The following is a 23,775-nucleotide window of genomic DNA, read 5'->3' as shown; positions in this document are numbered from 1 at the left end:
CGGACGCACGGAGGGCCGCACGCCGACGGCCCCGCCGCCCCGGCACCCGGGAGGGGCGCGGAGAGCCGGGCGGGGGAGGGGAGCCGCCGAGCGGACGGGAAGCAACCAAAGGAGGCGACGGACCGGAAGCGGAAGCGGCCGCGCGACCCGCCCGGCCGCCCCGTCTGCGGCGAGCCTGCGCAGTGGCTACTTCCGAGGACACGCTCTCCCGCGTGCCGTCACTTCCGGCGCGCGGGAGCCGTCGCCAGGAGGCACTTGCCTCATTTCCGCCCGCCTCCGCGAAACCCCGGGGACGCGCACGGAGAGGCGGGGCGCAGCGAGGGGTCGGCCAGCGAGCTCAGCCGAAGGCGAAGAAACCGCGTCGTCGTCCCCAGACCGCCCCCCGCGCGGTAGCCCCAGGCCCGCTAGACCACGCCCCACCGCGGTGCCTTGGGATGATCTGAACTCCTGGGCCCACAAGGCCAGCCGGATGCCCCCCTCCCCACTTCATGCGGGGGACCGTCCACTGCACCCTCCTCCCCGGGGCCACGCCCTACGCCCGTCCTAGAGCAGCAGGCCACGCAGGCGGGGTGTGCCACCTCGGGTGTGCCAAGGGCACGGGTGCCCGTGCCAGGTCGACAGTGCGGACAGCTGGGCCTCCCAGGGCCGAGCTTCAGCCTGGGGCCAAGGGAACCCCTGAGAACTGGAGAGGAGGGGGTTACACACACCGGACACAGAGCAGCTCCATAAAGTAAAATACAACAAAATGTTTAATGAGCAAATTCGTCTTAGCAAATATGAAACTGCCACAGAGAGTAGGAGAGGGCCAGGGGCCACGGGGTGGGGGGCAGGTCTGGGGAGACTAAAGAGTAGAGAATCAACTATGTAAGAAACCAGGGAGGACACCGGGGAGAGGACCAGAGGCCAAAAGGACAGGAGCTGTGGTCCTGAAAGGAGAGAGGGCAGGGTATCGGGGCCGGACAACAAAATTCAAAATAGTTTGGCCATAAAATATAAACACGCTATGTTTCTACGGTGGGAAAGGGGAGATAAAGGGGGCATCAGGGAGGAGAGACTTCCGGGGAGGGGCAGTGGGGGTCTGACCCCGCCCTGCTGTGCACCCCCTCCCCACCCCTTCCCTCTGTGTCTGTGGGTGCATGTGTCTGTGTGGGTCTGTGTGCCCACTTCCCCCGTCCCCTCCCCGCCCCAAATCCCCACCCCCCCCCCCCCCGACCCTTAATCGCTGCCATTCCAGTTGCTGCCGGCTGTCATTCGGCTGTCACTCCTCTGCCCATCGTCTTCAGAGGGGGAAAAGAGGGGGAGCTGGAGGGGAGAAGCCCCAGCCAGCCCTGCCCCTGCCCTCCCCCGCCGCCTCTACCAGAAGTCCCGGCGGTGGTAAGAGTCGGGGTCACAGTATTTTGTGACAACCACTCTGTTGGCGAACTTGCGACCCGTCAGGCCCTGCATGGCTTTCTGGCAGTCAAACACAGAGGTGAACTCCACGAAGATCTGTGGGAACAAGACGCAGGTTGTGAAGACCAAGGCCTCCCGGCCTCCAAGGATGCGCCGGTTCACTCACAGCAACCAGCCAGCATCTACCCAAACCCAGAACTCCGCGGGAGGGAGAGAGAGGGAGAGAGCTTAGGGAGAGAGGTTTACCAAACATCCTCCAGCACCCCAGGATCAAAGAATGACAGAAGACAGAAACATGCAGAGGCATGGAGAATGAGCAGAGGAAGCTCAAGTCAACAGCCCCAAAGGGCAGGGGACAGGGGTGAGCTCAAGGAGACTGGTCACTTGTGCTGAGTGTCTCCCCTGCACCAGGCACCATGCTGGGTGCTCCCCCAGCCACCCCAAGGGCCATGGGTGTCTCCCCCAGACAAGGGATGAAGTAAGGAAAGCTGACAAATTAGTATTCAAACCCAGGTTGATTCAAAAAAAAAAAAAAAAAAAAAAAAAAAAAAACCTGAACCTTGTTCTGCTCAAGCTTCTCATCTTGCTTGAACCACCAGTTACAGAAGTGGAGGGAGGGGTGGATATAACCAGCCTAACTCAGGACATGCGGAGTTCTATAAAACATGCCCCCTAATGCCTCAACAAGCAAAACGGCTTGCAAAGCAAAACAAGAAGAGGTGACAAAATCGATAAATTGTAAGGACGTTTGAAACCAAACTGCAGGGTTCCTTATTTTGATCAAAGCAACTGTGAAAAGACATTTTTGAGACAGTAAGGGCAATCGGAACATGGCTTGGGTAGACAGATACTAATGGTAATTTTGCTAACGTACTAATGGTACTGTATGGTTTCGTTAAAATAATTTTTTGAAGTCATCTGTTTATAGCAGTAGTTCTCAACCAAGGTGAATGTGTCCCCAGCGGACATCTGGCAATGTCGAGAGATGATTTTTCATTGTCACAAAGGCATGAGTAACACTACTGGCATCTAGTGGGTGGAAGCTGGGATGGGGCTAAACATCCCACAGCACACAGCACAGGCCCCAAAGCAAGAGTGACCAGGCCCAAGACACCAGGAGTTCAGATGGAGAACTGTACTTAAGTGATATATGAAGATACATCTTGTTTCAGCAAAAAAAAAAAAAAAGAAAGAAAAAAAGGGGATGGGAAGCTGAATATAGAAATCAAGAATGGTAAGATATTGGTTAACCTGAAGCTGGGCGACGGGCCACTAAGACACTGCTACACATACTAGAATACGACTTTAAAAACATTATACTAGGGCTTCCCTGGTGGCGCAGCGGTTGAGAATCTGCCTGCCAATGCATGGGACACGGGTTCGAGCCCCGGTCTGGGAAGATCCCACATGCCGCGGAGCAACTAGGCCCGTGCGCCACAACTACTGAGCCTGCGCGTCTGGAGCCTGTGCTCTGCAACGAGAGGCCGCGATAGAGGCCCGCGCACTGCGATGAAGAGTGGCCCCCGCTCGCCGCAGCTAGAGAAAGCCCTCGCACAGAAACGAAGACCCAACACAGCCAAAAATTAATTAATTAATTGATTGATTTAAAACAAAACATTATACTACAACCTTACTCTTTCGCTATGACGGTTCCTCTCTACTCTTAATGTTTGAAAAGAACGATAATAAAGTTTAAAGACGAATCACGTAGACTGATGCCTGAGACCAGGCTGGGTCTTTCAATTAGTCCCCCACAAACACGTCCTCAGCCCCCAGGCAGCCTCCAGGCTCTCCTCTCTCGAGCCACGACCGCACTAAGGAGACTGACCCGTCAAGGACGGGGTGTCTCCAGCGCAGCAGTTAGGGGCAGGTAGGAGCGCAGGCCAAGCCCAGTGCGGCCCACCCTGCCCTCCTGCCCCCGCCCCACCCCGCTCTGCCCCCACCCGCGATGCTTTTCCACTGCTCCCCGGCAAGTCTGTCCAGCCTGACAGCTGAACAGGCATCAGGGTGCCTACCAGACCTCACACTTGGAAGCAGCTCTGTCCAGCCCACTGCTCCCCGCAACATCTCTGCTGGGGTCTCAGGACCTCAAAGCCAGCCCCCCAACACTGACCATCGTCCCCTCCCCCCAGACCTGCTCATGTCCCCTGCTTCTCACCTGCCATCTCTGCCAGGTCACCAGAGCCAGAAGGCTGAGCATCTCACTGGCTCCTCCCCCCCTCCCCGGGCACACCCAGATCAGCCACCAGGGTCGCGCCGGCATTCACCGCCACTGACTTCTCTCCATCCTCCTGCCCCTGCTCTGACTCAGGTCACCGTCTTTCACCCAGATGACCACAAGCTGTTAGTTCCCAAAGCTCCAAACATCACACGGCTGTCGCCCCCCGCCCCTCCAAATTCCCAGCTCTGCTTTGCACTCCGTGCCCACGCCCCCCCACCCCCCGCTCTAAGGGGCCACCCCTACGTGCCAGGTGCTCCCCACGTTTAGGGCCTCGCGAAGGCTCCCCACACCCTCACTCGGAAGAACAGCCAGCGTGCTTCCTAGGACCCACGTGGCCCCGCTGCTCTCCGCTTCACCCCCTCCGGCTACACCAGCCACCTCGCTGCCCCTTGCCAGGACCCCACCTGGGCTGGGGTCGCTCGGGCTTCACCAGCTCCCGACCTTCCCACCGGAACACAGGGCCCCGGGCGACGCCGCTCCCCTCCCAGCCACCACCGGAGGCACCACACGTGCTGTCTCTGAACGTGGCGTCCCGCTGACCCGCGCGCGAGCAGCCACACACGCTCCAGGCATCCCGAGGCGGGGCGTGAGATGCTGGCGCCTGGCACAGTGCCAGAGGCCACGTGACTCAGTGAGCTCAGGATCAGACCCCAGAAACATCAGAAACCTAACTGTGGGGAAGGGCTCGGAGCTGCTGTGAGAGCTCAGGGTCGACACAGGCGAGCTCGGCAGAGTACTTGGCAGCCGAAGACACAGGTGGGTTTGCTGCTTTGGGGACTATTCTTAGCACTTTTCTCCCCCCTCCATAGACAAGGCCAAACCACTTGCCCAAGGTCACAGGAAACCCAGGTGCTGAACCAAAGCTGCTTCGACACAGAGGCAAGAGGCAAGTCCTCAGCCACGGCGGCACAGCACGCCCGCTGCCTCTCGCCGCAGGCCCGGGCCCCCACACGCCCCGCTCTCTCTGGGTCAGAGCAGGGTGTGGGTGTGCGTGTGTGCCCGCACACGTGGGGGGGGGGGGGCAGGGGACGCTCACGAGAGCACCCTCGCGCACACGCGCGCTCCCACGCACCTTTCCGCAGCCGGGCACCTCCACGCCGTCCACGGGCCGGGGGATCTCGATGGACTTGACGAGCCCGTACTTGCTGCACTCGTCACGCACGTCCTCCACGATCTCCTCGTACTCCTCGTCGTCCAGCAGCTCCTCGGGCAGGACCATGTTCATGAGGCACAGGACCTCAGTCGGGTGACCACCCATCTGCACCTGGGAGCTCATCAGGCCAGGCACTTGCAAGGTCACGGGGGTCTGGTTGATGGTACTCTGTGGGGCAGCAAGGGCAGGGGCGTCACGGGGCAGCTCCGCCCTCACCCCCTCCATGCCCACTGCCCCCAAGCCCTCCCCCCAGACGCCATCCCAGGGAAAGACCCTGCTCTGCCCTTGAAGACCCAGACACCCCCTCCCAGCACTGGCCAGGAAAGCCAGGGGCAGAGCTTAGGACGGCCCACCCGGCACGCCCCCCGGCCCCTTCCCACCCCCCACCCCCAGATGTCCCCTAGCCAATGGAAGATGACGTGCCGGGGGGCTCACCAGCGTGGCATTCTTGGCTCCCACGCTTGCCCTCTGGACAAGCAGCTTCTTATCCCCCAGCTGCATCCCGTTCAGCCCCGCGATGGCCTGCGTTTGGAGAACGCGGGATGGGGGCACGCAGGAGAGAGGTACAGGTCAGAGGCCAGGAGCCTGACACCTCCCCGCAAGCCCCACTACCCCAGAGCCGGGCACTGGTAGGGGAGAGGGCAAGGCAAAGGGGTGAGAGCTTGGCAAGGGCTAGAACCGAGGGAAAGGGGCCCCCACGCCCGGTCCTGCTCCGGGCTGGCCTCCTCCCGCCCATCCTGAGTGAGGGAGACCTCAGCGTGGGTACAGAGCAGGGCAGGGGCGGGGACGGACACGCCAGCGCAGGGCCCAGGGCTCACCTGGTCTGTGACGTTGATGTCCACGTACTCACAGAAGGCGTAGCCCTTGGAGAGCCCCGTGGCACTGTCCTTAACCAGGTTGAAGGCCTTGAGAGGCCCAAACGATGTCAACAGCTCTTTTACCTGTGGCAGGCCAAGACGCCATGAGAGTGTGGACGAAGGCCGTGACGGGGGAGGGGCGGGAGGAGACGAAGGGTCTACCTGGTCGTCATTCAGGTAGTTGGGTAAGCCCCCGATGAACAGCTTGTGGGCAGAGTCTGGGACCACAGTGGACACGACTCCTGGGGGGAGAAGGGAGCAGACAGACCGTGAGTCCCAGCACCAGGTCGTTTCACAGACCCTGGCGGACGTCTGCAGCCCCCGTCAGGCCGCGTCCCTCCCACCCACGCGCCCGCCCCAGCCCCTCCTCGGAGGCGCGCCCCGGCAGCACTCTTCGGGACGCAGAGCGACCCCAGCACGGCGGCACATCGGGGCCCTGGGGTCAGAGACAGGAGCTCACACCCCATGCTGCTGCGTCACCTGGGCAGGTTCCCTCGGCTCTCGGCCTGCTGGAGAGGCATCGTGGGGATACACAGCCTCTCCTTCATCCTCAAGCCTTCACTCAGAGCCCTCCCTCCACCTGCCTCTGCTGAGACCAGGCCTCCCCAGGAAGCCTCCACGCCCTCTCCCCGTGGGCCTGCGCTCTGCGCAGCCACAGGTGTCCCTAGCCGCTCTCTGGCCTCAGTCACAGGTGACCTCGGAGGAGTCTGCCGTTCGGTGTCCGTGAGGGCTGGGACGCGCCCGGCTCACTCAGCGCCCTGGCAAGGCGGGGGCCACATCAGCCAAGCGGGTTTTACGAGCACCGTGCTTCCACCCCAATCCTGCCCTCTCCGCTGAGCGTCTGACTCAGGCGCCTGCCAGGACTCAGCCCAACGTCTCGCAGGCTTCCAAAACGTTGTCCTTCAACCCCTGGAGCCTCGCCACAGGGCGTAAGCTACACAGAACTCCAGAACGCCGGCCGGACACAAAGAGGATAGAAACGTGGACCACCGCCCACCCGGCCGGACCTGCTCCTGACTTTGAGTTCAAGGCCCACTACTGCCAGACGCACCACCTCGCCTTCCTCCGCATTCCAGCACCAGGTGGCCCCGCTCCACCTCCTCCTGACCTTGGGGAGGAGCGGGTGACACGGGGGACGGGAAAGGGCCTCAGACGCTGCCTCTGTGCCCGCAGAAGGGCTCCCTCTCCCACCACCATCCCACCAGTCCGGCCCCTCCGCTCCAATGGCCGCCAGAGCCCAGCCCCGTCCGGGTGGGGCACGCGATCCCCTGAGACCGGCCTGGGCAAGGAGGGATGCGCGGCAGCGTCTGGGAGCCGGGGCCACGGACCGAGCACTCCACACCGGGCACCCCTGGCCGAACTCCTTCCAGCCATTCGCTTCACGCTCTCCCACCCCTACCCACAGCACGACGGGAGAAGACTGAGGCACAGGGAGCAGGTACCACCTGAGGTCACACACTCCGGGGACCCCAACTTCACAGGCAGCTCTCAGGGAGCGAAGGGCTCTGCAAGGGTGCCGTCACAGGACACGGGCTGCGGATACAAGACTCCAGAGTGGCAGAGCCGGGGCTGGAACCTGCCCCACACACACACCCTTCCAGGGAAGCACACGGCACCGAGGGCACCGGAGACGGGCTCCCTGGGCTCCCATCTGGGGAATGGCACCGAGCGAGGCCCCTCTGGGCCTCAGTGGCCTCCTCTGTGGAACGGGGAGAAGCTCGCACCCCCCCGAGCGTGTGCATGAGCACGACGGAGCCCCACGAGCACTGGACGCGGGTGGCGGCCGGGCTCGCCGCCCCACGAAGGCCAGGCCGCGCCAGCACGAGCGAGCAGCGGGCCGGCACTGCGGCAACCACAGCCCCTCCGTGCTCGTGCGCTTCTGCCAGGGAGAAGGGCCTGTTCCAGGTCGCACGACCAGGAAAGCACGATATAAACGGGGAACCCAGGCCAGTGCTGACGCCCGAAGTCAAAGCCCCCAGCAGCTCATCTCCTGACGGCACGCTCTGGGCGCCGCCCTGCTTCACGCACCTGTTCTCTTCCACGGGGGCTCCCTCTCCCCTTCAGCTCCAGAACCTCACCAGCCCCCGCAAGGCTGCCCTGGACCCCCAGAGGCCAAGCAATCCTTTCTCATACCTGCAGCGTCACTTGCCCCTCGGCGGGAGGACCGTGACCACCTCGTGCACCGCTGTGCCCCTGGCACCCCTGGCACCCCCGGCGCTGCCTCGTAGGATCCTCCTGGGGGAGCGGAGGAAGCCCCACAGGCAGGGGCCTCCGGAGGCAGAATCAGACGCGCCCCTGAACCGAGGGGTGAGCCCGATCCAGCGCGGGCGCTCAGGGTGAAGCTAAATTCACAAATTCAAAGATGTTGTGCCTTCCTGCTCCCAGTTTCCATCTCGTCTTTAGGGCCCCACTGCACAGTCAGGCCTGAGGTCAGGGAGCGCAGTTAAGGTCTCACCGCTGCAGACAACGTACGTTTACAGTTTCAGGTCAATCCCCTTTCACCAAGATAAGAAAGTTACCTTCCAGGTTCCTACATTGTTTCTTTTCCAACCAAGCATGTCTGTCGAATTTTATCAAATGCCTCTCCCCTTTAATCATAAAGTTGACTGTTTTGTTGGAGTAGAACGAGAGATCGAAAACGTGACCTCTGCTGCAGAGGACGTTTAACCTGCAGCCACCATCACTTTTCCTGCCACCCCCGGCACCCCCGGAAGGAACAGACTCGCCCAGCTGGACCCCCGGCCTCCCTGGGGAGGTAAACCCCAGAGCGGACGTCAGCCGTAGTAACAGAGCCTGCGACGCAGCACTGTCCCCGCCTCTGCGATGCCTCCGGTTCCACAGGCGAGAGGCGACGGGTGGGGCAGCACGGGAGACGGCGAGGCAGACTCTGCGGTCAAGCTGCACCACGCAGGGTCCCAGCAATCACGCCTCCGCGCACGTCACTGCTCGCCGCCGGCCTCACTGCCCTCCTCGGTGAGAGGGCGCCCCAGCACCTACTGCAGGAGTCGAGGGCCACCGCAGCGCGAAAGCAGCTCAAACCACGCGCCGGCGCGAGGGACTACGTGCCGACAGATCTTAAAGATCTGGCCCCTAGTTGTCACTTGCCGACCCTGTACTACAGGACAGTCACGATGACGAACACCTGATCCACGGGGCACACTTGGGACTGTGCTGGCCCAGGAAGCAGGGGAAGCAGTGGGCTCCTGTGTAAATAGGAATGAGTTAAAACCCAGGGAATTCACTGGAAAGAGACACGAAGGAACGTTCCGTGGCTTGATCTGGGAGGTGGCCCCACAGACATACGTGCACGTAAAGCGCCAGAAAGTCAGCAACTTCTCAAGTTTTTTTGTAAGTTAGAGAGATGTGCTGAATTTACCCCAACTGGTACGGTGGGAAACACCGGGGATGAGCCGGGGACCCAGCCCTGAGTCGCAAGGTGCTGCCCTCTCTGGACTCCACATCCCCCATTTCACAAAGTGAAGAGCCGACTCAGTTTCCAAAAGGTGTCCTTCAGCGTGAAGCCTCAGGCAGCAGAAGCCCACGTTCTCAGCCCCCCAGGGTGCGGCTCACGGCCCCACACCCAGAGCACCCGCTGCTCACCCCGCCTTTGCCCGAGAGCCGGGCCCCCAGCTCGGCTACCGCAGCACCGGCCCCTCCAACCCCACAGCATTCCCGGCCCCCAACAGGGCCCCTCACAGGCCCAAATCCTCACTTCCACCCGGCAGTCAACCACAGGGGTCAGCAAGCAGCCTGCAGGCCAAGTCCAGCCCGCTTCTTGTTTCTGTACAGCCCGCAGGCTTTCTGAAAGGTTGTTTTACAACATGTGACCGTTACACGGCACCCAAACATCAGGGTCCACGGACGTTAAGGCCTACGGGACACAAGCACACCCACTGGCTTAGGGAGCACGCATGGCTGCTCTCCTGCTACAACTGCAGGGTAGTTCCAACAGAGACCCCGCGGCCTGCAGAGCAAAACACGGTCACCCTCTGGCCCTTCACAGAAGAAAGTTCTGCCGACCCCAGGTCTGCTATGTTACCTACCAACCCGAGATGGTGCTGAACACGGCTGCGGAGGCTGGCCCGGAGCACAGGGGTCGACGGAAAATCCACATCAGACCCCGCACCAGGAGCTCTACTGACCACCTGCCCATCCACACAGGCTCACCCACGCTCGTACTGACCCCGCGGTCCAGGGCAGGGGCCTCTCACTGCCCACAACACCTTCGGTCTGGCCCTGGCTCCGCCACTTACAAGCTGTGAGTCCTCAAGCAGACCACAGCTCACCCTCTCTGGGCGCTGGGTGCCACCTCTGCAAACAGGGAGACGCCCAACTCTCACAAGTTCAGGGGCCGGATGAGATGACGCATCCCCTCTGAAGCACTCGCGCTGCTTCCCCGTTAGCTCCAGCTGGCCTACGGAGGGAAAGGTGGGCAAGACCCCCGCTCACCAGGCACATAGACAGAGGGGTTCTCCGACATGCCAGGCAGGGGCTGGTAGTCGTGAGGCCTGCGGATCTTCAGTGACTGGCCCTGGAAGATGATGCCGTCAAAGGCCATGGCCTGCGTGGTCTCGTCCACTGAGCGGAACTGAAGGAAAGGAAAGGAGGTGGTGAGGGACAGGGTGAGTGGCCAGCCTGCCCCCCAACCCCCGAGGGCTCTGGGACAGCAACCTGGTAGAGAACGGACTGCAGAAGGACCCAGTGGGAACAAGGGCTGGGCCTGACCCCACCACATGCCCGGCTCACCTCTAAGAAGGCAAAGTTCTTGTCCTGGTTAATCTGCACTGCCAAGACGGGGTTGCCAGGGGCCTGCGTCAGCCCCCCCAGGCGCATCTGGGCGTTGAAGAAATCCATCATGGCCTCCTGCAGAGGGAAGAGGAGACAGGGGGGGGCAGGGGAAGGGAGGTGGAGAGAGGAGGGGAAGGGTGAGAGAGGGAGACACAGAGGGGTTTGGGGGTAAGGGGAGAGGGAAGGGGGGGCAGGGGGAGGGAAGGGAACAGTGGAATATGGGTGGGGGCATAGAGATCAACAGTAGGAACAAAAGCAGGAGAAAGATCGAGAAAGTGGGGGGGAGGCAGCAGCAGGAAACAGCCAGGGGCCAGGAGGCGGGACAGGAGGTGTGGAGAGAGCCATGGGGCCCCAACCAGGGGGAAAGAGAAAGATTGCTCAAGAAAGATGCGGCAAACAACAGGGAGAGGCAAAAAAAACATGAAACAGAGAACAAGGAAAGACAACATGTGAGAAAAAGAAACATCCAATGGCGACAGCAAGAGAGAAACGGCAGGAAAGTGGAAAAGCAGCAGTAGGCATAACACAGAGAAAACCCGAGTGAGAGAGAGAGAGAGAGAGAGAGAGAGGGAGAGAGGGAGAGAGGGAGAGAGAGAGAAGCAAAGGGATGGAGGAAAGAGGGCGGGACGAGGGGAGCGCAGGGCAGAGGGTCGGGGAGGAAGGGCGGGCGGGAGGGGAGGAGAAAAGAGTGATGTGGAGGAATCTGGCCCTGGAGTCCGGGGGCTGGTTTATCAAATGTAGCAAAGTGCAGGTTGAGAAAGTCAGAATGGACCTTACTTGCCTTCGACGACGGTAGCAAACTTTTTGTTGCTACGAGGGATCTCAGCCCCACAATATTTCACTTTAAAGAGAAATGGAAACAACTCTTTGATCTCGGGATTCTCAGGGGGTGCCACGGGAAGGGGTGGGGGAGAGGGGAAGGGGAGAGGAGCGGTGGGGAAGGTGGGGGGAGGTCGGGGCGATCAAAAATAAAAGAACAGCGACCATGGGAGGGATGTGGGGAGAGGATGGGGGACACAGGCGGCAGAGAACAAGAGGCGTGTCAGAAACACTGAGGGGGAGCGTGCGTGTGCGTGTGCATGTGCACGTGTGCGTGTCCGAGTCTCCCTCTCTGTCTCTCTCCACACGGATTCGGATTCGTGGATTCGTAGGTACGTTACGTGTGTGCCTGCTCTCTGGGTTGCTGGAGGAGATTGGGAAAGGGAGACGGGAGAGGGAAAGGAGGGAGGGAGAGGGCCACCCCCAGCCCGGCCCCTGGCTGGCTCAACTCCATCGGTCCGTCTGGGAGGGGGCCGGGGGGTCTTGCAGGAGCAGAGTCTCACCCGTGCAGGTTGGGGGACGGAATGGAGGGAAGGGGAGGCACAGGTTGGGGGACAGGGAGAGGTAGGGGCAGGGGGAGGGCAGGGGGAAGGCAGTACCTCAGTGATGCCGAAGGGGATGTTGCCCACATAGAGGCGCCGGGCCTGTCTGGTCATCTGGCTACCGACCACGGGCACCGGCGTCGGGGTCACAGCCAGACCGTCAGGGGTCATGGTGGGGAGAAGGGCGGTGGCTGGAATCTGACCGGCAGCTTCAAAAGGAAGAGACGGGGATGAGAGGACGGCAGGGCGCCCGTGGACCGGCGCAGCAGCAGCGCCCTCCCGGCCACGGGCAACCACCGCCTCTGCGAAACCAGGTCTGCTGACAGCTTCATCCCCGCTGTCAACTTCAACAGTAGGGGCTGTTGTCAAGGGACTTCAAGAGGCAGAGGCCAGAAAACCCAGGGTGCAAACCCCATCCGCCACCCCCACAACACCGAGGCTCTGCTTCCTGACCACCCCAGTATACAACCACTCCAGCTCACGAGAGGGTGAGGGGGCCAGAGGACCCGCAGGTGCGGGGCGGCGGCCAGAGCCTACCTTGCATGGCCTTGTACTGCATGGGGGTGATGTGCTCGAAGCCGGGCGGTGGCACGTCCCAATATTTACGGACCTTCTTCTTCTTCTCGTGGCGGGGGGAACGACTGGGGGAGGGGGGAGGGGAGAGCGGGGCAGGGCGACCTCAGTCTGACCAAAGGTGGGCCTGCAAGTCCCCCAAGGTTCCCCTCGGCTCCCCCGCCCAGCTCGGCTCTCTCCAGGAAGGAGAGGATCCGGCTCAGGGCCGTGCCCAGGCCCGGGGAGGGTGCTATTGCAAGGCAGGTGGGCTCTCCCCAGTGCTCGGGCCGGGGCTGGACGAGGACAGGGCAGGGGGCACAGCGGGGAGGGAGGCGAAGGGAACGGACGTCAGGGTGGAAGGGGCAGGAAGAGAAGCTCACATCAATCCACCGTGCTCCTCTTTAGCGCCTCTGGTCAAAGGTTTGCTGGGGGGTGGGAGGGAAAGGTGTGGGGAGGGGTGACTGGGGACCCTCGTCTTCCCCACACACCACACCCCCCAAGGTCGCTGAGCCCCAGGGCTGGGGCAGGGCCGAGGTGAACGAGCAGCGAGCAAACCCCCTCGGCCCTGCCATTTCCCCCACGCCCCCCACCCCCAAGCAAGAGGAAGGGAGGAAGGGCCAGACAGACCACTTTCTAGCTGGAGAGACTGAGGTGGGAGGAGGCAGGACTTCCACCTATCCCGCCCTTCCTCACCCAAGGGGCAGAGAGGACAGAGGGGAGCCTGGGGAGGGAAGAGGCGTTAGAGCGGAAACCGCCGACCCCTCCCAGGGCGGCACCCCGGAGACCCGCACAGTGGGCACAAGAGGGCCGGGAAGGGGAGGGAGCCCCTCACCAAGGGACAGACAGCGGCTCCCTGTCACCAGACTCGCCCTGGAGCTAAAGAACCTGCCGCACCAGCGACCCACCAGCAACGGAAGGAAACCCCAGGAACAGGGAAGAAACTGATGCAGACAGACGAGCAGCAGCGCCTCCCCCAGGTCCGCGCGGAGAGGAGCCCCGGAGCCCCGGACGCAGCCGCCCGCTCCCCGCCCTGGTACCTTCGGCGCCGCCTGTCCCGGGAGGCGCTGCGCTGGTCCCGGTTGCGCCGGTCCCGGCTGCGGCTGCGGCGCTTGCGGTCCCGGCTTCGAGAGCGGCTGTGGCTGCGCTTCCGGTGCCGGTTCTCCTTGTCACGCTCTGGGCAAGGCGGGGGGGAGGATGAGCTGAGGGAGGCCGCGGCCCGGCCCACCCGCGCACTGGTGGCTTCGCCCCAGCCCCAGGGAGGCCACCCCCACGGGGAAGGGGCTCGATGGAGGAAGGGAGAGCAGGCTTCCTGGGTCCACACGCGAGTCCAAAGACCCTGGGGACCGGGGCGGGAGCTGGTTACCTGAGGGGACAGGGCCTGGAAGTGCCCCCGGGGTGTAAGGTACCTGAGGACGCTCAGGAGGAGCTGGGGAGCCAGAGAAGACAGAGGAGGCTGGCTCCTGGTCCCCCTCGAGGGCTGAGGGGCCTGACCCCAGGGTCGTCCCTGAGAGGGGCAGGGCTAGAGGCTGGGGAATCAAGAGACCCAATGATGTTTTCCTGAAGGGACCCAGCAACCCCTCAGGAGACCTCCTCAACCAGCTGGCCCCCACAGCCCCACCATCAGGCCCCGGGGTCAGGTGCCAGGCAGGACCCGCTTCACCGAGAAGCAGGGAAACCCAACCCACCCCACCCCACCAGCTGAACAATGCAGGACACCCTCCTCCAGGAAGGCGTGTCTTTCAGAATCTGGGGGGAGAGGTGCCCGCCCACTACCCCCCATCCCCACACTCCCTCAGAGCCAAGGACAGCAAGAGTTGGGGCGGGGGCTTTCTCCAGAGCTCCCCTTGGCGCCTTCAACCTCCCCACCCCACCCCCACCCCCCCGCCCCGCTCGCCTTGGGGGCGGCGCCTAGGAACAGAGCACAGCCTTGCCAGCAAAGCACAGAAACCTCGGCTCCCAGCAGACCTCTCCCCCTCTGAAGGAGGTGCAGCTCCTGCACCACGCTGTTTGCACTCTATTTCCTCGGTTCAAAGACGCCACCGATTCTTCAACTACCCTCGACTACCCCTCAAACACGTGTTAACTTTACCACGTGTCTGGGGGGGGGGGTGCCGATAGAGATAATAAGAGAATGCCATGGACTTCACTACAACAGGATAAACCTGCACCTTAAAAAGGAAAAAACGTTGTAGAAAACGTTGGGATGCCACCTAAAACCATATTCTGTGCTCGGTTTACTTGCACTCGATCCTTGCTGTTACTTTGGGAAAACACTAGGGAGGGGGCCTTTGCTCACTTAAGAGATGAGAAACCTAAGGCGCAGGGAGAGCACGTGACTTGCCCATGGCCAAAAAGCATGGAAATGGTGAAGCCTGAATGTGAACCCTGAAATGTCAGCTAAGGCACCTAAGCAGCGGACAACACTCCTAAAACACTCTAGGACCTGGAACCACTAACGACAATGGGATTGCCTCCTTTAAGATGAAAAGACTAAACATAAAAAATAAACTGAAAACTGGCACCTGGAGGGGACACGAGGGAACGGGCAAGCAGTGTGAAGCCAGAGGTAAGCAGAGTCATGGCACTGGGCCCGGAGAGGAGCCCTGGCCAGAGGCTTTGGGCCTCTGGCTCCACACTTGTGAGATGAGCAGGCTGTGAGCAGGAGATCCTTTCCTGTGGCTTAGGCTCTAAAACAGACAAGCAGGGAGAGAGCGACGAACACAGAGGAAGCAGTGGCACCTGCTGGGTGCCTGGGACACAGAAAAGGAAATTAATTCCCTGGAGACGCAGACTGACACTTGGAGGAAGCGGGACCGCAGAGACAAAGACCCACAGGCACGAAGACCCATGGGCAAAGCAACACATGGGCAAAGCTTCCCCCTGAGGCAAGAGTAACACCCGCCCCCAACACACCCACTGATACAGCACAGATCAGAACAGAAAAGGGAGCTACGGTTGCTCAAAATGCTGTGGCCACCTTGCTGTGGGAACAACTCCACCAACCCAAGGGATGTGCCCCGGCTGAGGGCCTGGCCTCCCAGTGCCAGCGGGGACACTCAGGGAGAACAGGCAGCACACCTGCAAGTGCCCCAAGGAAGGCTCCATCAGTTCCACTTGGCTGTCCAGCCTAGCGGAACATGGCTTTGCAGCCAGGCAGACTTTGCAGCCAGGCAGGCTTTGCAGCCAGGCAGACTCAGGATCGGTTTCAGCTTTTCTGCATAAAACCAGGCAACAGCAACCAAACCTCCACACCTCATTTTTCTCTTCTTTAAATGAGACTCATGCGTACCACCAGGTGTGGGACCTGGCAGAAGGACGTTTGGAAAGCGACTTTCCCTGCCCTTCCCCATCTCTAACACCATCTCTGAGTGGGCTGAAAACCTGCCTCTGTACTTCCTAAGTAAGAAATTACACTAAGAATTACTTCACAATAAAAAATATCACTAATTGGGCACTTAACGTATGCCAACCCCCATGCCACACACTTTACATATGTTGCCCCGTTTAATCTCAGCTCTGCCTCTGATCAGCTGAAACGTGGGAAAGTTTTTACTTTCTGAGCCTGTTTCCTCCTCTGCAAAGGGTAGGAAATCACTTCAGCCTCATCAGGCTGTTATAGGATCCACTTAGAAAAACTGTGCAGAAGAGCTTAGCAAAACGCCTGACACATGCTCAAAGTTTACCTGCAACTATCATTTCTATCATGCCTGTTTATTCCAACATGCCAACGACAAAAACAAACAAAAAAGATCACCCCCCCACACACACAAAAATAAGCACACAGCTACTAAGCAACGAAGTAGGTACTAGAACCCAGGTCTGCTCACCTCCAAAGCCTGTGCTGTTAAGCGGTACATCACGTACGTACAGACACCCCGTGGGCACCCCGAAACGCGACTTCTTGTCTCCTAATCCAGCCACCCCCTACCCCACTCTAGGCTGGGCCGAAAGGGGAATCCCAGCGCCCCTCATTCAGCCCTCCGAACACGGGCAGCTTAAGCCTCAAGCCTACCACCTTCCCTCGGCCTAAGCTCCCTCACAAATCGGAATAAGAAAACAGGAGAAACCCGTTAACTATCTAACGCCTCTCTCAGTGCTAAAATTCTTGGGGTCCCCAAAGTAATCAGCATTAGCACGGCCCCGTGCTTGGACTCGGCGTCACCCGAGGGGGACATGCCTCCCACCCTCCCGACTGAACCAGGTCCCCCTACTCGCTCAGCCTCAGTCTCCTCCCCTCCACGCTGAGATTTACGAGGCTGAGTCTAGGAGTCCCGAGCTGCGATCCTACAGGACGTGGGGTCTGCCTCTCTAGCTAGGGAGCGATGGGACGCAAACATTCCGCACTGTGATCACCGGGAGAGCCAGAGCCCCGAGGAAGGGGTACAGGCGTGCGGGAGGAACACAGAGCACGCACAACGCGACCCCTTCCACAAGCGCCGACCCTGGCGCCCCACGGCAGCGGCCCGGCGTGACACCGGCGGCCGGTCCGCAGGACTAGGCGCAAAGGGCGGCGGTGCTACACGCGCCCCCCCCCGCGCGGCCCGGCCCGCGCCCACGTGAAAGGGGGCCCACAACGGCCATTTTGGAACAAAGGGGGCGTGGAGACCCGGGCCGCGGGCCCGGCCGGAAGCGGAAGTGCCAAGGCAGCGGGAGAAAAGGAGGGGTTGCGAGACCGAATCTATATAATCTCCTTTCCAGATTGAAAAACCTAAGTCCGCGAGGGGACACTCGGCGAGCTCGCCTTGCCTGCCGGGGACCACGTGGGGCGCGGAAAAAGGAGCGCATGCGTCCGGGCCTGCGCCCGCCGCTCCCTCCCCTCCTGCGCGGCGGCACGCCGGGAGGTCACGTGAGCGAGGCGCGCGCCGCGGGACTTGGTGGGGGGGGGCGCCGCGCGGCCCTGAGAGGAGGGGGAAGCAAGGAGGAAAATGGCGGGGGACACGGAGGGAAACCAGGAGCCGCCCCGCCCGCCGTCCCGCGCCCCCGGCGCCCTCACCTTGCTTATTCTCGTTGAGCTGCCGCTCGAACTCGTCGAAGTCCGACATGCTGAGGCGGCCGCGTAGGGCCCTGTGCAGCTCTCGCCTCGCCTTGCCGCGCGCCCGCTCCGGCCGCTTCGGCTACTTCCGCCGCTTGCTTCGGCTACTTCCGGCCGCCGCCGGCGCTCCACCGCCTCCTACCTAATCAAGCCCGGGCCGCCCGCCCCGCCCCGGCTCCGCCCCTCTCCCCGCCTGCGCGCCCGCGAGGTGCCCCTCCCCCCCGGGCCTGGCTCCGAAACGCGTCGGCTATTTCCGGACCGTAAAGAAAAGCGTCGGGAGCAGCAGCTACGGCTGCTTCCGAAAACACCCGAAGCGAGGGTTTCGCCGCTTTCCCAGGTTTTCGTAACTTTTCGGATATGAGCTCTTCAACGCTCGGATGTTTCCGTAGATCCTCGCGTTCTTCTGCACCCAACCCCCTCTAAGAATTCGCCGTTTTCCGAAAATTCAAATTGTCCCAGTCTTTGACTGCTTGCGCAGATTCTCCCCGCTCTTCTCCGCCGGCCCTGTCCAAGCAGCCGGCTACTTCCGACAATTCTAACCGTCCCGGACTTCGTCACTTTCCGAAGGTTTCCGGAGCTCGCCCTCGGACCCAGCCAGAGATTAAGCTCGTTTCCAAACTTCGGCTCTTTCCGGAGATTCCAGGCGCACCCTCCTCCCCTCTCGGAGAACTTCGGCTCCTTCCGCCACCGCTTCGAGAAGACTTCACTCACGGGAGATAGCTTCGGCTTTTTCCGTCGGCACTTCGGCTCCTTCCGGCTCCGGGAACCGAAAAGGGAGGGAGGACAGAGGAGAGGTGGGTCAGGGGAAGGGAAACGGAGAAGGGGCAGGGTCCCGGCTCTCGGCACCTGGCTCTCCGGTGGGGAAAGGGGAGGAAAAGAAGGGCTGATCTTGCGGAGGGCCTAAGAAGGTTGCGCGAGAGAAAATCAGCCAGCGGGGTGAAGGGTGCGCGCGGCCACTGCGGAGGTTGCCAGAGCGGCTTTGTGCGCCTGCGCAAGCGGGAAGAGGCGGGGCGCGAGGTGGGCTTCTGCGCCTGCGTAGAAGCCGGTCTGAGGCGAGGTTTCTCGGCTGTTCCGGAAGGGGGCCCGCTTCCCGAGCCCCCAGAGCGCGTGCGCGAGTCTTTCCCTTCCTCCAGGGAAGGTACTGCGTTCCCGACCGTTAAGCAAGGCCGCCCTCTCCTGGTTGCCGTGGCAACCGCACAAGCGCGCCCGCGCCCCACCCCCCCCCACCCCCGCCGCGCAGGCGCAGCAGGCGACGTAGCGGACACTTCCGGGAGGCAGATAATCTCGCTTTACCGCCTCCTGGCGGAAGCGTACGCTCAGAGATTCCCCGTTCCCCACGTTGGCCGCCTCCGCGAGAGGTTTCATTGAGTCCCGCCTCCTGCCGCCGTGCCTCTAGTCCCAGTAGCCCAGCGGGTAGTGTTCACGCCTTTTTTCCGGAGCTCTGCCCCTCCGAGTTCCCCACGGCACAGCTCCTTCTCCCATCCCACCCCTGCCTCCGGGGAGCTAATTACACCCTGTCTCCCCAACCTCCCCGTTTCCCGCCTGACCGTCCGTGCCCCGGAACCCCTCAGAGGCTCCGTCACTGTCTTCGCGGCAACGGCCACCCCCTCCCAGGAAAGGGCTGGGGCCTCGTTTATTCCAAATTTTATCATCTCTTTTTAATTTAAATTCTCTTAATAATTCTCTGTCTCACGTGGACTCGGGGCGGTCCCGGAACGCGTTGGGGAGCTCCTTGCAGGGCGGGCAGGTGGGCCAGCCTCTCCTCGGGGCGGCAACGGGGTATGTACAGTGCCCTCGCCCCGCAGTCCCGCAGTTTTCCCAGGAGCAAGGGCCGGGTGACGGCAGGACGGTGCCGCTCAGGTGGGAGGGGGTGCCAGTGTTTAGGAAAGGGCAGAAACCGGTCCCTGGACAGTAGTTCTTGGACCGCCCCCACCCCAGGGAATGCGGAGGACGGGGAGGATGCTAGGAATGAGAGAGGCAAAGGGGCAGATCTATACACAGGGGACCCGGGGAGGGGGTGGCGGTCCGCAGGAGGGGAAGGAGAGAGGCACGCGCAGAAACAGGCCACCCACCCGCCCCATGCCCTCGTGAGGGTCCGCCACTCCTACACACGCTTGACCAGTGCCGGGAGGGCGGAGGGGGAGGGAAAGAGGGGCCGGGGGCCTGTCCCGGGCCAGGTGGGGCGGGATCACCGCTTGAAGCGGTAAGTGATGGGAAGCAGCAACTTGCTCTTCTTGAGGGCCTGCACCTTCTTGAGGGTCTCATCGTCCAGGGCCAGGAAGCAGCGGCGCGAGTACTCGAGCAGACGCTCCTTGGAGGGGTCGAACTCGCCCACCTCCGCCAGCTTCTCGGGGGCCACGATGAGCAACTCCGCGATGGGCGTGGTCAGCGCCACCGTGTTGCGGTCCACTCGGTGGTGCTCGAAGGCCCGAGACATGCTCTTCAGCTTTTGGAAGGTGCCCAGGATCTTCTTGTAGCGGCAGAGCACACCGTCGGCGTCCTTCACTGCAGGGCCGAGGGAAGAGAGCGAGAGAGAGGCATTTGGGGCGGGGGGGGGTGGGGGCAGAGAGAGGAAGTGGGAAGGGGAAGCCGGAAGATCAGGAGAACAAAACAGAGAACGAGGAAAAGCAGTGAGAGTTACAAGAGGCGGAAGAAATGGAGCCAGAAGTCGGACCAGAGGAAAATCAGAGAAGGCAAGCCCAGGGAGGGGGATGAGGAGGAAAAATGAAGGAGGGAGTGGGTTCAAGGGTGGAGTTCCCAGCCCACCTGGGCCATCGCCCCCTCCCCTGTTACTGACAGGAGCCCGAGGCTCAGGAAGGTCAAGCCCCAGGCGGCGGTGAGGGTGGACACAGATTTAAGGATTGTAAACCAGGACCACACGTGGAGGCCGGGACTGACAACCAGGTCTGGTCTGTTTGCTGATGGGGAGACCAAGGCTTGGGAGGACAAGGGGGAGCTCCTTGGAGGTCACACAGCCAAGTCCCCGGCCCAGAGCCCCAGAGACCCCGCACACCCTGTGCCTCGCTTACCCCGCTGCCTCTCCCGGGCCTTGGGCTTCCCGAAGCGCCTCCGGCCAGTGCCCCCTTTCTGCTTCTGCCTCTTCCTCTCCCCGTTACTGCCTTGTGCAGACGCTCCGCTGAGTGAGGAGGCCGCCGACTCGGGGTCTGAGGCCTCGCCCCCAGCCCCGCCTCTGCCATCCCCCTCAGCCCGCCGGGGCCCAGACTTCAGCCGGCAGTGGTCCTCTGGAGAGGTGAGAGGAGACACGCGCATGCGTGAACGTCACGAGCAGGAGGGAGGGAGGAGGAGTCGGCCAGGTGGGGACGGACAGCACGTCACACAGGTCCCCAGGAAGGGGTCCCCAAGGAGGGGGCAGGCAGGAAGTGCGCTATAGATGCTGAAGCTCCACAAGCAGCTGGGATTTGGGGACAGAGATCCCAGATCTCTGCGGGGTGGGACGTGGGCTGAGGATGCACACGCCTCAACTTGGTGGCAAGAGGTGTGGGGGAGGGGCCCAGGGGACCAAGACAGTCCCGGGGACCTCGGGAGAGTCTGTGACTTTGTGGGGTTCCCACGGTGGAGGAGGGGTGTTCTGGGGGCCCAGTGAGGCCTCTATAAGCGGGGAGGCAGGCAAGGCCTGGGTGGGGGTGGGAGTTCAGACCCGGAGGGAAACCTTAGTCCCCGGGTCTAGTGCGCTGGGAAAGGCAGGCGCCCACCCTGACCCAGACAGAGGAAGCAGCGGGGGTTCTGATGCAGGGCCCCCCGAAGGGTGCGTTCGGAGGTCCAGTGTTGGGGTTCCCACCGAGTAAATCCAGAAGCCCTCGGGCCTGACCATCCTTGGTAGGTCCCCGTCAGCGTGGGTGGACGGCGGGAGGCCCCAGCAACCCAGGCTAGAGGCGCCTCAAGAGCAGAGGGGTCCTCAGTAAAGTAGGTGTTGGAAAAACACAGGCCCCTTGCCCAGACTTTCAGCTGACTTCACAGAGGGGGAAGCGGAGGCTTTTGAGGGAGCCAGCCAGGGGCTGGACGGCAGGAAGGGGAGAGGAGAGGCTGGATCCACCAAAACACAGCTAAAGATTTGGCAGAGCAAAGCCCTATAAGGGAAGGGAATGGGGCAGTGTTCAGAATACATGGACAAGCGGGGCACAGTGTCCTGCCATCAGCAGAAGGACTCGAGCAGGAAGGAAGCTGGGCTTGGATCTCAGAGATGGCCACAGGTGCGAGGAGGGGCAAAAATGACAGGTCCCCCGAGCCACCACAGGATGAGTGTGGGTGAGAAGGGTCCTGTGTCCCTGAGGAGGGCCGAGCTGGGTGCCGGGGCCCAGGAGTGGGATGGGGAGGGCACCGGCGGCCTCACCTGCATCCATGCGGGCAGAGGAGATGAACTTGTCCAGCTGACACCGCAGGAAGTCCCTCTCCTCCTCCAGGTCCTCAATGCGCTTCTGCAGCCATGAGTTCCTCTCCAGCGCCATGTGCAGCTGGGCCCTGACACCGTTCATCAGGGCCACAGTCGGGGACGCAGCCTCCGGAGGCTCTAGGGACAGCAGAGGACACTGGTCGACCCCAGGCCTCAGGGCCCTGCACCCCCACCTGACTCAAGTCCCCCCTCAACCAACTCACCCTCGAAGTTTCCCTGAGAGGGGCTCAGACTGTAAAAGATCTGTGGGTCTAGGTGGGGCGTCTCGTCGAAGGGGATGGAAATCTCGAAGGCCTCATTGTCCTTCTTCACTGGAAAAAAGAGGCCAGGGTCACCCCAGGGAAGTCCCAAGGAGCCTCGGACCAGCCCCCAACCACGCAGCCCTGGAGAGGAAAGGGCAGGGACGGCGGGCAGCGGCTGTGGGGCGGAGGGTGGAGCGGGTTCCAGTTCCTCACCTGTCCTCCTCCGGCTAATGTTTCGCTCATTCATGGCGCGGCCTCCCGCGGACCCCAGCAGCTAAGAGCCTCAGGGGCACTGGACAGAAACAGCAGCCACAGATGAAGGAACCCAGAGGGACTCCTCGGGGACATCCCGGGGGAGCTGGGGCTCACGACTGCGGGAGGGCGTGCTGAGGGCCAGGACTCCTGGGTCCGATGGAGGAGGGGACCCAGACCCTTCAGGACTGAGGGAGGACCCCTGGGGTTACAAACTCCTGGACTCTAGAGTACGAGGGTGCCGGAAGAAGAAGGACCAGTGGGGTCGACAGAGCAGGCACATCCTGGCCGAAATAGGACAGACCCTCATCACAGGTCGCCTCGGGTCCAAAGAAGTGAGAGGTGCGGGGGGGGGGAGAGTGTGCCGCAACTTGCAGGCGCAGGGTGGGGGCCCAAGCCACGAGCGGCGCCTCCCCACCCCCGGGCACCCCACGCACTCGCGTGGGCGATCAAGGCCTGGCACCCGTTGGGGAGCTGGGCGCGTGCGCAGTGCGGGGGAAGGTCGTGAGTGGGGATGCGCCCCCGCCCCCGCCCTTTGTCCCGCGGGTGGGAGGGGGAGCGACGGTGGCAAGTGGTCTCAGCGGGGGATGCACCTGGCTGCAGGTGCCGACGCGGCCACCACCACCCCCACGGCCCGCAGGTGCCCGGGGTCGGACTGGCCGGGGCCCCACGCTCACCCACCCGCGCGCGGAATCCGGCCCGAGGACCGACGGCGGCGGCGGCGGCGGCGCCCATGCCCGGCGCCGGGGAGCGTCTGCAAAGAATAACGGGGAGCGGAGGGAAGCGACCGCACACCTGCGGGCGGGGCGGCAGAGGCGGCGAGTCTCGCAGCCGGGCGATGGGAACGGCAGGGACGCCAGGACCGCCCGGTGCGCCAATTGGCGTGCCTCCTCCTGGAGTCCCCGGCCCCAGGTGAGGCCGGCCGTTTGCGGCGGAGACCGGGGCCGCACTTGCGCGATGGCCCCTTGCAGCACTCCCCCGCCCTTGGCGAAGCCTGGGCAGGGAACGTCACGAATTTCCCAATTCCTGGAGAGCTGGCAGCTCCGGGGGTCCCCAGGGGTGGGGGAGTAGGGGGTGACGACGCGCCGAGTCCGGCCCGGGAGAGGCGGGGAAATGTAGCAAACAGCCGGGAAAGTTGAAGCACAGGGAGGATTCCCTTAAGAGATACTCTGGGAACTGGCCGGTGTGGACCCCTGCAACCCGCTCCGCTCCTTCATCTCCCACTGGGCTTCAGCACAGCCAGACCCCAGGGTTCCCAGGATCATGGGGTAGGGAGAGTTACTCCTCCCCGAAAATAAAGGCCTAGAAACCACTCCCCACCCCGGCACCATCACCCCCGTGTTGTTGAGAGCTGGCTCTGGAACATTCAGACCTAGATCCCAGTCCTGGCCGCCCCTTCACAGCCTCATTCTACCTGTAAAGTGGGGAGGTTATGATCCCTTTTAGGTTTGTTGTGGGTACATAGGATATGACACGCAGAACGCTCAACTCAGCGCCTGACCGCAGTGAGAGCT

At 62.3% G+C, this 23,775-nt stretch overlaps 2 protein-coding genes across 7 annotated transcripts; both read right to left on the bottom strand.

Moving 5' to 3' along the window:
• Positions 1–1,213: 1,213 nt before the first annotated feature.
• On the bottom strand, positions 1,214–17,537 carry U2AF2 (U2 small nuclear RNA auxiliary factor 2). Of its 3 annotated transcripts, none has more exons than XM_068527387.1 (12): positions 17,318–17,537; positions 13,362–13,497; positions 12,705–12,749; positions 12,310–12,413; positions 11,830–11,981; positions 10,370–10,486; positions 10,073–10,211; positions 5,786–5,865; positions 5,585–5,707; positions 5,190–5,288; positions 4,686–4,934; positions 1,214–1,488 (listed from the first exon to the last, which is right to left on the bottom strand). In XM_068527387.1, the coding sequence occupies exons 1-12, from the start codon at positions 17,364–17,366 to the stop codon at positions 1,354–1,356; spliced, it is 1,428 nt and encodes a 475-aa protein (XP_068383488.1). In that variant the 5' UTR covers positions 17,367–17,537; the 3' UTR covers positions 1,214–1,353. The 3 variants fall into 3 exon arrangements, with proteins under 3 accessions (XP_068383488.1, XP_068383489.1, XP_068383487.1); XM_068527388.1 differs by having other exon boundaries at positions 5,202–5,288; positions 17,318–17,536; XM_068527386.1 differs by having other exon boundaries at positions 5,202–5,288; positions 5,585–5,865.
• A 1,451-nt stretch (positions 17,538–18,988) lies between these two features.
• On the bottom strand, positions 18,989–23,580 carry CCDC106 (coiled-coil domain containing 106). 4 transcript variants are annotated; one of them, XM_068527398.1, is made up of 6 exons: positions 22,943–23,571; positions 22,223–22,301; positions 21,971–22,078; positions 21,708–21,884; positions 20,386–20,598; positions 18,989–19,861 (listed from the first exon to the last, which is right to left on the bottom strand). In XM_068527398.1, exons 2-6 carry the CDS (start codon positions 22,254–22,256, stop codon positions 19,545–19,547), a joined length of 849 nt encoding a protein of 282 aa, XP_068383499.1. In that variant the 5' UTR covers positions 22,257–22,301; positions 22,943–23,571; the 3' UTR covers positions 18,989–19,544. The 4 variants fall into 4 exon arrangements, with proteins under 4 accessions (XP_068383499.1, XP_068383497.1, XP_068383496.1 ...); XM_068527396.1 differs by having other exon boundaries at positions 21,971–22,301; positions 22,939–23,580; XM_068527395.1 differs by having other exon boundaries at positions 21,971–22,301; positions 22,943–23,579.
• Between the last annotated feature and the right edge of the window lie 195 nt (positions 23,581–23,775).

This window comes from Eschrichtius robustus, chromosome 19, assembly GCF_028021215.1.
Source record: "Eschrichtius robustus isolate mEscRob2 chromosome 19, mEscRob2.pri, whole genome shotgun sequence".
In the NCBI taxonomy this organism is placed as follows: Eukaryota; Metazoa; Chordata; class Mammalia; order Artiodactyla; family Eschrichtiidae; genus Eschrichtius; species Eschrichtius robustus.
This window is presented reverse-complemented; position numbering and strand designations above follow the sequence as displayed.

What these genes read in the sequence shown, in the direction of transcription:
- CCDC106 (XM_068527396.1), bottom strand. Translation starts at nt 22,256, where the DNA reads ATGAATGAGCGAAACATTAGCCGGAGGAGGACAGGTGAGGAACTGGAA. An exon ending in CTCTGCCCGCATGGATGCAG is followed by an intron (nt 20,599 to 21,707) that starts GTGAGGCCGCCG and finishes TCACCTCTCCAG; the next exon opens with AGGACCACTGCCGGCTGAAG. An exon ending in GGCCCGGGAGAGGCAGCGGG is followed by an intron (nt 19,862 to 20,385) that starts GTAAGCGAGGCA and finishes TCGGCCCTGCAG; the next exon opens with TGAAGGACGCCGACGGTGTG.
- U2AF2 (XM_068527386.1), bottom strand. Translation starts at nt 17,366, where the DNA reads ATGTCGGACTTCGACGAGTTCGAGCGGCAGCTCAACGAGAATAAGCAA. An exon ending in TCCCCTTCGGCATCACTGAG is followed by an intron (nt 10,487 to 11,829) that starts GTACTGCCTTCC and finishes TTCCCTCTGCAG; the next exon opens with GAGGCCATGATGGATTTCTT. An exon ending in ACATCAACGTCACAGACCAG is followed by an intron (nt 5,289 to 5,584) that starts GTGAGCCCTGGG and finishes CTCCAAACGCAG; the next exon opens with GCCATCGCGGGGCTGAACGG.